We start from the raw sequence: 12,708 nt of genomic DNA, 5'->3' as shown, positions 1-12,708 counted from the left end.
TTTGAAGTTGTATTTGGAATGTTTTTTTTATTACAATTTTTTTATTTATTTAATAATTCAATAAGGCTCCTGGAATAGACGGAATACCTGTAGAATTACTGCGCAGTGCAGGTGAGGAAGCGATTGATAGATTATACAAACTGGGGTGTAATATTTATGAAAAAGGGGAATTTCCGTCAGACTTCAAAAAAAGTGTTATAGTTATGATACCAAAGAAAGCAGGGGCAGATAAATGTGAAGAATATAGAACAATTAGTTTAACTAGTCATGCATCAAAAATCTTAACTAGAATTTTATACAGAAGAATTGAGAGGAGAGTGGAAGAAGTGTTAGGAGAAGACCAATTTGGTTTCAGGAAAAGTATAGGGACAAGGGAAGCAATTTTAGGCCTCAGATTAATAGTAGAAGGAAGATTAAAGAAAAACAAACCAACATACTTGGCGTTTATAGATCTAGAAAAGGCTTTCGATAACGTAGATTGGAATAAAATGTTCAGCATTTTAAAAAAATTAGGGTTCAAATACAGAGATAGAAGAACAATTGCTAACATGTACAAGAACCAAACAGCAACAATAACAATTGAAGAACATAAGAAAGAAGCCCTAATAAGAAAGGGAATCCGACAAGGATGTTCCCTATCTCCGTTACTTTTTAATCTTTACATGGAACTAGCGGTTAATGATGTTAAAGAACAATTTAGATTCGGAGTAACAGTACAAGGTGAAAAGATAAAGATGCTACGATTTGCTGATGATATAGTAATTCTAGCCGAGAGTAAAAAGGATTTAGAAGAAACAATGAACGGTATAGATGAAGTCCTACGCAAGAACTATCGCGTGAAAATAAACAAGAACAAAACAAAAGTAATGAAATGTAGTAGAAATAACAAAGATGGACCGCTGAATGTGAAAATAGGAGGAGAAAAGATTATGGAGGTAGAAGAATTTTGTTATTTGGGAAGTAAAATTACTAAAGATGGACGAAGCAGGAGCGATATAAAATGCCCAATAGCACAAGCTAAACGAGCCTTCAGTAAGAAATATAATTTGTTTACATCAAAAATTAATTTAAATGTCAGGAAAAGATTTTTGAAAGTGTACGTTTGGAGTGTCGCTTTATATGGAAGTGAAACTTGGACGATCGGAGTATCTGAGAAGAAAAGATTAGAAGCTTTTGAAATGTGGTGCTATAGGAGAATGTTAAAAATCAGATGGGTGGATAAAGTGACAAATGAAGAGGTATTGCGGCAAATAGATGAAGAAAGAAGCGTTTGGAAAAATATAGTTAAAAGAAGAGACAGACTTATAGGCCGCATACTAAGGCATCCTGGAATAGTCGCTTTAATATTGGAAGGACAGGTAGAAGGGAAAAATTGTGTAGGCAGGCCACGTTTGGAGTATGTAAAACAAATTGTTGGGGATGTAGGATGTAGAAGGTATACTGAAATGAAACGACTAGCATTAGATAGGGAATCTTGGAGAGCTGCATCAAACCAGTCAAATGACTGAAGACAAAAAAAAAATAAATAATTCAATAAATATTTATTGCTTAATTATGACATAACAATTATAAAATTATTTGAATAAGAAGTGCACGTAAATTCAATTATAAATTTTGTTTGTTGTTCTTATTACTTCTACCTATTTAAATAAGGTTATTCTTACATAATTTAGTGTAATAATAACATTAAAAAGTACACACGCCTATTAACGTAATAAAAGGATAGAAATATTGTAAGTACAATCGTGACTTAAATCCTTATTAAAAACAGTTACTTCCTTCCTTTGTATAATATATCAATATATAAATTTATCATATTATGTTTATATGTATTATACTAATAAGGTAAACATTTGTAGAGAAAAAAATTGAATACAAAAACAAAATACTATTACATAAACAAAGTTCATGAGAAATAAAAAAAAAAAAAAAAAATTGTTTAATAATATTTAATGTAATAGGGGGTACTGTATTATTTAATATGTAATACAAGCAGCGCTTTATACTTATTAATAGGCGACTAATATGCAACATTTCACTTAACTACACAGGAAAGTATTTGAAAATAAAAAGAACGCCGTGACTCTTTTCAGTTTAGAATTCTAAATACAGCGACAGGAAATAAAAAATCCAGATATGGTTAACTACGTACGGTTAAACTAATATAAATTAAAACGTGTGAACAGACGAGTTATGAATAAATTCTATTTAAAAATTTAAAAAAAACACTTTCGAATGCCACGAATTCATTATAGATAGAAAGTAAAATAAAATAAATATTGTGTAATAAAATATAAATAAAGAAAAAAAAGAAGATAATTATCTTAGATAAAAATAATAAATATCAGAATTAAAACCAGAAATATATAATAATAATATTTCTAATAAAACTCCGGACTAATAAAACTCCGATTGCTTTCTTATATACATGAATAACAAGTAATGTATCGATAAACCATATCGATGGTCTGAAGAATAACGTGATATTATTAGACTGCCGCAAATCAAAAATAATTTTTTTTTTAATGACATTAGATGATGAATAAAATATTTCGTGACGGATATTTTTTATTTGGAACAAAGAAATAGAAGTGAAAGGAAAATGAAATTTGACATTTTATTTTAAATATATAAATGTCTGTCAATCTGTTCAGAAAAATCACTCGATATATTTTACAATCGATCGTTATTATTTTTAACTAAGCGCAAAAAAAGGAAGGTTTTCAATACGATCCAAATAAATATATAGAAACTATTCCACCAGGAAAGGATACTTGAGAGGTTATAGTTTTAAAAATGAGAAAAAATGCCATTTCAATATACAACCGGAAATTCGTTGTTTTCAAATTACGGCTGCCGAATGATTTAGTCAGCTTTTTACTACGTAGATAATCTAATACTATTTTTATTTTATTTATTTATTTTTTTTTTTACATCGGTTTAAAATATTATATTTATATGTTATTTGATATAAAAATTATTCTGAGAACTGTATCTGTAGTAAAAAATTGACAAAATTGAAGTAAATAAAGTCAATTAAAAAAGACAAAATATTAATTTGAAAAATTCGACTTTAATTAAAGACATTTATTTTTACGGCTAAATAATAATTAAAAAAAAATCAATACTCAAGTTAGTAAAAATTTAATTAATTTAACCTTGAAAATTTATTACCTTCCAATTAATGTTAAAAACATTTATCATTAAAATCGACGAAACAAATAGAATAACTCAAATTCTTTTCAGGTCATCTAAAATAAAAATACATGAATTTCTTTTTACATAATTGCATAAAAAAAAAAAATTACCACATTCTATTACCTGTGAACCAAAAATCGGGATGAAATCTTTCGGAAGCGATAACTCCAAAGTTAAACAGTTCTGGACTGATATTCATAAACGACTTTTATTTTTGGTTCTAGAAACACCTCCCGAAATCCTCTCCTGATATACTATTTCCTTTCCAGGAACACCTGTATATTTTACATTCAAGTTTTCCTCTTTTACCAGTTGGACCTCGATTTCGATATTACATTTTCTTTTTTTTTGTTTTGTTTAGAAGACGTTCCTCTGATATTCCCGCAACTACTTTTTCACATACCTTAAGTGTAAATATTTAAAACGAGTAATTAATTTTCATAGACGGTTTGCAGATATACAGATTTTCCCACGAAGAAAATGAGAAACTTTCAGGACATGTTCTACCGGTGAAAATAATGAAAAAAGTTCATATAAACATAAGTCTGGAAACGCTTTGTTTTAGAGATACGGCTAGCGAAAGATTTCACCAGAATTTCAACTCTTCTACTAAGAAGCCCTACCGTAATTTTTTAGATCCAAATTAAAGAGTAAAGTTGGCGGTTTCATATGTAATTTGAGGTAGGAAATAGGATAAAACAGGCCCCAGAACTGTAACTTCATTCGTTCTTAATATATCCGATGTAAAACACAAAATTCGGTGAAGCTTTGTTAAATTACTAATAAATAAGGAAAATTTAGTAACTAAATGTGAATAGAATTTAATTCTGAGAAAATTAATGTAAATATAGCCAATAAAAAGTAAATATAAACTATAAAATGTCGTAGTTTTTATGTAAAACAGACGAAAAATAAACAGAAAATCGTATTACTCTTTCGGTAATTAACAAATAATCTTTTTAAAAATAAAAACGCTAAAATCTGAAAATAATTTTAAAAGAAATACAAAATTGATAAAACAATATTTTAGCTCTGTATATTCAATTACGTAGAAAACTAATTTGAAATTTATTTACTTCAGAAATATTACAACAAATTTTATCGTATAGGTTGGCAATACTAACAGCCGGTCCACAATGAAAACTGAGTACTTCGTTTGAATCTGTTGTCATAAATTACGGTTAACTCGTCGTCGTAAATCAGTTGTTTAACAATTGATTTTTAAAGTCGAAGGTTCTGAGATTACAAATCCCCGTAAAAGTTAATTGATTTTACACGTATTTGAACACTAGACAATGGATATCGGTGTTTTGGTGGTCGGGGTTCAATTAAGGACTCTATTCAAGAATATTCAACTTGAGCCTAAATAAGACTACACCTCGTTTACGTGTAGTACATATCTTCCTCATCTCATTGGGCCGTGGGGGTTGCTTATTGTTCACTTTCTTTTTCCTGTTTAGCCTTCGGTAATTACCTTTCAGCTAATACTTCAGATGATGACATGTGTGAGTGTAAATGAAGTGTAGTCTTGTACAGTCTCAGTTCGATCGTTCCTGAGATATGCGGTTAATTGAAACCCAACCGCCAAAGGACACCGGTATCCACGATCTAGTATTCAAGTCCGTGTAAAAATAACTGATTTTACTAGGACTTGAACGCTGGAACTCTCGACTTCCAAATCAGCTGATTTGGGAAGACGCTTTCACAACTAGACCAACCCGGTGGGTTTACTTATTGATTACTAGTTGAAAAGATTCTTCCAGCGTTCAAGTCCTAGTAAAGTCAGTTATTTTAACACGGATTTGAATACTAGATCGTGGATACCGGTGTTCTTTGGTGGTCGGGTCTCAATTAACCACACATCTCAGGAACGGTCGAACCGAGACTGTACAAGATTACACTTCATTTACATATCATCTTCATTCATCCGCTGAAGTATTATCTGAAAGGTAATTAACGGAGACTAAACAGGAAAAGAAAGAAAGCTGAACAGATTGTAACGTACATATTAGGAAAAAAACAGTTACTGAAATACGTATACGTTATTCCATAAAAATTCCAATACATTTTTTTTTGTTGAAATTAACAATTATTTTCTAATAACCAATATAAATTTAATATTAATATTTTTAAAAACAAGCATTTTACTTACCGTATTTAGCCGGTAATAAACGAAGAAACGGCGATCCAGTAGTACCCCAATCAGGATGCCTTACATTATTACAAACACCATCTAAATTACTATATTTTGAAGCGGTACAAACTGATGATGAAGAACGCGGTACCCATTCTGCCGTTACAACAAATATTGTCCTGAAACAGAAAAAGGGAAAACGGTTTTTGTTAAATCACGCGCATATTTTTATTAAAATAACAAAATTTAAAAACAACTCTTCAGTTCTTCAAAAGAAAATAAATATGTTTTTGATTTTAACAAAATTATTTAAAAAAATCACAACAGCAGTTTCGGTGCACAGTACCTTCCTCAGGCGTTACACGAGAAGTACGTATAACGAAAAAGATAAATATAACAATCAGAGGAAATAAAACGCACAAGATAAAGAGCAACAATAAGGAGTGTACACATATAACAGTAAATACTATCGGTCAATTCAGAAAAAGGGGCGGTACATACAAAAGATAAGAAGCCCATCTAACATCCATAAGTTCAACAAAACTAAATTAACATTTTTAAGAATATTAATTTCCAATGACTAAACGGTCGTTTCAAATCTTCGTTCTCGACATTAAGTACTTTGAAATTATCACTAAAACACGATTTTCATCGATTAAATTACAGGCATAATTAGAAACTCTCTTATTATTGGGAACAACAAGATTTGCGGTCCCTTTCAAAGTTTTTCAAAAGATCTTCCGGTTTGTCAGATATAAACTTTATCTCAAGAACCATATGAAAGTTTGTAAACTTGGGATTTGTTTATGTCTATCAGTTTTACTTTTATTATTCTTAATAAATTTACCAAGAGAATTACCAGATTTGAAAACAATATCAACATCTCTGTTTGTAAAAAATTGTTTAATTGTCTCTGTATAAAGGAATGTATGAAATTTCTTTTATTGGAATGGATTATTTAAAGAAGGAAAATTTTAATAATTAGAATTTTGTATAATTTATTCTGAAACCGTTTCAATGAAGAAGCGTTAATTACTAGCAAACATGAGCTAAAGCTGTTTGGAATATATAAATAAGAATCTTTAGTTATAATTATTTACGAGTACTCATTTCGAAATTTTATGACTAGCAGTTAACGTTTTTTTTTCTTTTCATACTTTCAAAGAGAAACTGTTTTTTTTTATAGAATATCTATTCATATCTTCGGATTTTTTTTGTTGTAATCTTATCCACATTTTAAATAAAAATTAAAAGAATATAAATGAAGAAACTAGGAATAAATTAACGATATAAGAAACATATACTAAAAAAATAAAATTATATTGTTCAGTTATTGTTTAAATTTCTACTTTTCGTAGTTCAAAGTCGGTGCCCGATTCGGATTAGTTAGAACGTTAATTTTTAATTTAACTAAAAAAATTGAAATTTAGAGAAATTTTACTTTATGAGTTTTTAAAGTTGTTTTTAATTTTATTTCTTATTATTTTCTTATACCGCTGCCTTTTAGATACTACGTTCGTGCTTTGAACTTCGGATGCGGGGTATTAGCAAATATGTTTATTTCTCAAATATGTTAAAAGTTTAATCTCACTCTTCCTGTAATGGCTCATTCCCATATGCACACGTCTCAAAAAATGTGCTGCTTCAGAATAATTGCTAGGAACAAAGCCCCAAGTATGATTGTATCACGGCGGAGCTCCTTCATGCGGTGTTCGCATAGATTCTTCGTCCCCTGACTAGGGTTTTTACTAGAATGCTCTTTGCTCGACATTTTCCATTCTGTTGGAATCTTGGTGAATTGAAATTGTTCTTCAAAGGTGGCGAAAAGGATCCCACCGTGAGTTGTTCTTACAGACCTCTGTCGCTCTTGCCAGTTATAGGCAAAGTTTTCGAAAAGTACATCCGTTGAATGGTAGGCTGACTTCTGATCATCACGTAGATCTGATCGTGCAGATTAACGTGAAAGTTAAGACGCTTTCCCGATATTTCGAATAAACCTTTCGCCATCGATACAAATTTTATTCTTTTAATATTTGATGCTTCTTTCGCGTAAGACGAAGAGGTCTAGGTTCATTCCCAAATATTTGGACATTTTTCTTTTTACTAAGACAATCCTACATATTTCAGTATCACAAGCGGCTACACTCCTTTTCAAAGAGTAAATGTAACAGATACAAATTTGCTTTCCTTTATTTAATTCCTTGATTTCTTCAACCGCAAGATTATTCTACAAACAATATCAAGCTAGTACTGATTTCTCATCGATAACCAGAGTAGTCGTATCATTAGCGAACGTTACCAAAAACGTATGCTATGTTATAAATAGATTTGCAATAAACAGTGAAGACTTAGCCCCTACATCTGCTTTCTTCAAAATGTTCAAAACTTTGAAGAAGACGCCTTGTTCGCAATCGAGTTTGGTAGTAGCAAGAAGCAACACAGCTATCATTACAATGAATATTTGAAACAGAATTTTCCTGGACTTCAAATCTTTCACCATGAAGACAAAATCTCGTTCTCCCGACCTCGGAATATGTGGGGTTTTTTTTTGTAGGTGAATAAACCCGTAATTTGGATAAATTTAAGGAGACCGTAAACCACGAAATTGCTACCACAGTACAAGTGAAGTTAGGTCATGTTTTTGAGAGTTTCTATGAAAAGCTTGAGGAGTGCCTGATGAAAAATGTCATTTGGGTGATATTCTATATCTTTTGTGTAATTGATAAATGGCATGGGTATAATAATGTATCGGAAAGATAAATTTAAAAATACGTTCGGTAATTAAACTGTCTTTTTCCCTGTTCGTAAGCCTTCAGGTTTTATGCAGCACCTAGTAAAACACAAACCATTAAAGTTTCAAGAACATTTCCTTTGGGGTACACCGATATTGATTTTCTACAGTTGAGAAACATTGTTCCCAGATTTAATTTAAAAATATCAATCTTCCAAATAAGACCTTAATACAAGATAAAAGTTATGTGACAGGAACGCTTTGGCCTTAATAATATAATTTAACCGAATATTCTATCGTTTGCTTCATCTAGGTCCCAGATTAGAATCCCGGCCAGACTTGACATTTTTTCATACGGTAAAAAATTCCATTTCAATTTTTCACGCACAAGCTTGGCGAAATCATAAACCAAAACAAACTGACAACAAGTCGTAGAACTACAAACTGTACTGACTGAAAGTCCTACAACTACGGGTTGTTTCTGATGCACGACTTACACACACAACTTAAAATATTTATCTTTTTATTTAAATATAATATTTTTTCGTTTATTTAATTCAATGATTCTAATTAAAGCGCGCGCGCGCGTACCGTATTTAATTCGCGCAGGTATGGCGGTACTAACGGCGACGGTTGGCACTAACTAAACGTCATAACATACCAGTAGTTTAGAACAATTTTTGAGACAGAGATGCGATTTTGCAAAAATACTTTTTTACAAATATTGTTACTTTTTAATTTTAACAAATGCAACTAAGAAAGAAATGATCATAATTAAGCGAAAGAAATATCGTGATTCTGAGGGTGACCTTGTTCGGGATAGCCACACCCCCTTGACCTTTTAAGTTGAAAATTTAATGACATCAATGCCCCATATAGAAAAGTAATCAGACCAAGTTTGGTCAAAATCGGTCGAGTAGTTCTGAAGATATAAGGTGACTTTAGAGGGCAACACTGAACACACGTGCATACGAACATCCGGAAAATTTCCATCCGTTATTTTTTGGTTCCCTAAGTGTCAAAACGTCAAGATTCGGTGAAAACCGCATTGTGCCGAAATTTGGCCGATTAGAATACTTTCCCTTTTAGAGCTTCTACGCTACCTTGACGGGAAAGCAAAAGGGAAATCTTCGGAAAAAATATATCACCATCATCGTATTTACCGCTACGTTCATTAAGTAAATTTATGAATTGATCGATAAAAATTATTAATTATGTTTGATGTATCGGTAGCTATCGATAATATCATTAAATTCGATGTTACGAAAAATAATCGGAATAGTGTGGAGAACTACGATTTTAACTGCAATATTCCTCTATTAAAAATGAAATTAGAAGTGCACGTATATTGAGAATTTTCTTTACAATAACCAGTCACATACCTCAGTTCATTATACAATTTATATCTTAAAGTACATAAATAGAAATAATATTAATATTAAATAGACTATTAATGCAAAGTACACGGAATATATATAAATTAATCCATGACCTTGTCCAATAGTAAACCGGTAACTGTAAATTTACTTGTATTTTTTATATCGCTTCTACATTCTCAAATAAAACCACTATTCCCCTGCTTGGTTGAAACAATGTACTTTCTGCGTTGTTTCGCTACATACAGGGATACATTAATTTATTGTTTTACACTATTTGTGTCTTTTTTTTTTACATTGTTATAATGCATGAGTATAGAATCTTCTAAAATTACAATCCTTAATATGCAAGATTTCTTGCTTTACAAAATTAAATAAATTTATTTGTTATTTATTCTATCTATCTCGGCCTTTCTTACAGTTGCAACGCATTTTTGGAATCTCAGCTACAATAGACACCAATCAGAATTGCATTCCCTAAGAGTAATGATGTAGACTACACAAATGTATATATATATATCTTGTGTGTTCCACTAAGAGGTATTCGGTTTTGATTTAGTATCACTCGCATATTCCCCAACCGATTCTATTGAAATTTTACAGCGCTTTTAACGAAAGTTTTAAATACGTACTGTGAAATTTTTAACCTTGTAGGATTTATGGAAATAAAATGGCGGCTTTCAGATAAAAACATTAACTTCAGATGAACCACATTTTTTATTACAAAAATAGCATTTCTTTCTTTTTCGTGTTTAGCTTCCGGTAATTACCGTTCAGGTATTATTTCAGAGGATGAATGAGGATGATATGTATGAGTGTAAATGAAGTGTGGTCATGTACAGTCTCAGTTCGACCATTCCTACCCACCGGGTTGGTCTAGTTGTGAAAGCGTCTTCCCAAATCAGCTGATTTGGAAGTCGAGAGTTACAGCGTTCAATTCCTAGTAAAGCCAGATATTTTTACACGGATTTGAATACTAGATCGTGGATACCGGTGTTCTTTGGCGGTTGGGTTTCAATTAACCACACATCTCAGTAACGGTCGAACTGAGAATGTACAAGACTACACTTCATTTACAATCATACATTGTATGGTATATATATTATATATAAATATATTTATCATTCATCCTCTGAAGAATTATCTAAACGGTAGTTACCGGAGGCTAAACAGAAAAAAGAAAATAAAGTTCGACCATTCCTGAGATGGGAGGTTAATTGAAACCCAACCACTAAAGAATACCGGTATCCACGATCTAGTATTCAAATCCGTATAAAAGTAACTGCCTTTACTACAAATTGAACGCTGGAAGTCTCGACTTCCAAATCGGCTGATTTGGGACGACGCGTTCACCACTAGACTAACCCGGTGGGTTATTACAAAATAGCTGGTAAAAATCATTAAAACCTGATGATGTATTATTAAACAGCAGTTCAAACTGAATAAAACAAGTTACTAATTAGTCATAACCTTGCTTCACTTTTCAGTTTAGACATTTAGTTGTTAGAATGGAATTTATAACTGAACAAAAAGATAAATGTGCACGGGCCATTGCATTTGACAATCTAGTAGAATCCACATGATATTTCAGAGCTGAATTTCCGACATTAGTGCACTTTAGGTGGTACCACAGTGGCTTACGTATTAGCCTGTCTACCAATAAATTGCAAACTTTTTGATTATTGTTAATATCACCCGATATAACTGATATTACGATTTTTATAACCATTTACAGTTACTTATTTTATAAATATAATTTAACCAAACTTAACCTACGCTCGCTAACCTTGACTAATTAACACAGTAATGTTTAGAGTATTTAAATAATAAATTTTTCGGCCTCCGTGGCGCATCTGGTAGCGTCTCGGATTTCATCCAGAAGTCCCCCGGTTCGAATCCCGATCAGGCATGGCATTTTCATACTCTAAAAAATTGTCATTTATTTCATCCCCTGAAGTAATACTTAACGGTGGTCCCGGAGGTTAATTTTTTTAAAATTTATTACTTACTGGAATTATTTATTATTTAAATAATCATAACATTACTGTTACTTAATCGAGGTTAGCGAGCGAAGCGAGCGTAGGTTAAGTTTGATTAATTTATATCTATAATTATAAGTAGCAAACCTTTGGCTTATAATTTAAATAATCAAGTTTAAATAATAAATTATAATTATAAGCAGCAAAATATTATTTTTGGAGAAAAGCTTTTTTCAAACCGCGGCACCACCTAAAGTGCACAAGTGCCGAATTTCCTAATATTGATCCACCGACCAAGATGTTAATTTCTAAGTAGAAGTGTTTGTTGTTGGAAACTGGAAGTGTAGTTAAAAAATACAGCCGATCTACTGATAAATTAGGAGGAAACGGTACGCGTTTCATTACTGAGATCTCCAGGTAAACCTAATTCAGCGAGAAAGGTTTCTTTAGATACCGGTGTGCCAAAGTCGACTGTTCAAACAACAGCAAAAAGGAATAAAGTTAAATTTTTTAGAAGCCAACCGGTTCCTAATCTTTTGGAAGATGACCCAGATAGGAGAGTTGAGTTTCGTTCGCGTATTATGTAGCATCATGAAGTCGATCCAGAGCGGGATGAACGTGTTGCATCCTCAGATGAATCTACTTTCTACCTTAACGGTATGAAAAGCAGGCATAACTGTATTTATTATAACACCGAAAACCCTCACATTCTTGAGCAGAAGCAGCTTAAATCAAAAAAGCATTACTGTCTGGGAAACTGTTATGGTCGATGGTGTATTATCCTACAACACGTAATGCCTCAATTTACTGTTCCAAAAATAAGATACACTACTTTTCGGAAAGACGGAGACATACCTCATTTTGTAAACCCAGTTAAACTGCTACTAAATACTCACTTTCACGGTCGTAAGATCGGTCGTGGAAGTGAATTTTTTGACTTCCCAGCGAGATCGCCAGACCATACTGTTTGCGACTTTTTATTGTGGGGTAATTAAAAGGGACTTGTGTACTCCCATAGCCTTAACACTAATGAAGAGTTTAAAGGGTAATTGAAGAACAAATTATAAGAATTCCAAGACATTTCTTTTTAAATGCATACGCAAGATTTATAAAAGATAATACCAGTGCGTCGCTGTCGGTTGATTTCAGTTTGAGTACCGTATTTTCTTTATTAATTCATTAAAAAAAATCTCATAATTTTAGGAGTTGTTTTCATTCTGTAATTCATCTATTTTTAATAATTTTTACTAGCTATTTTGTAATAAATAAAAAACGTAATTTATGTGAAAT

The 12,708-nt window shown here is 31.7% G+C and overlaps 1 protein-coding gene across 2 annotated transcripts in view; it reads right to left on the bottom strand.

Annotated features, from left to right (window-relative positions):
* The window catches only part of LOC142330605 (uncharacterized), a 178,386-nt gene that overhangs the window by 104,304 nt on the left and 61,374 nt on the right, over window positions 1-12,708 (bottom strand). For both annotated transcript variants that reach the window (XM_075376005.1, XM_075376006.1), the window contains exon 3: window positions 5,351-5,511. In XM_075376005.1, coding sequence (XP_075232120.1) covers window positions 5,351-5,511 — 161 coding nt within the window. The remainder of the gene's footprint in view (window positions 1-5,350; window positions 5,512-12,708) is intronic.

Source organism: Lycorma delicatula, chromosome 9, assembly GCF_047948215.1.
Source record: "Lycorma delicatula isolate Av1 chromosome 9, ASM4794821v1, whole genome shotgun sequence".
NCBI lineage: Eukaryota > Metazoa > Arthropoda > Insecta > Hemiptera > Fulgoridae > Lycorma > Lycorma delicatula.
This window is presented reverse-complemented; position numbering and strand designations above follow the sequence as displayed.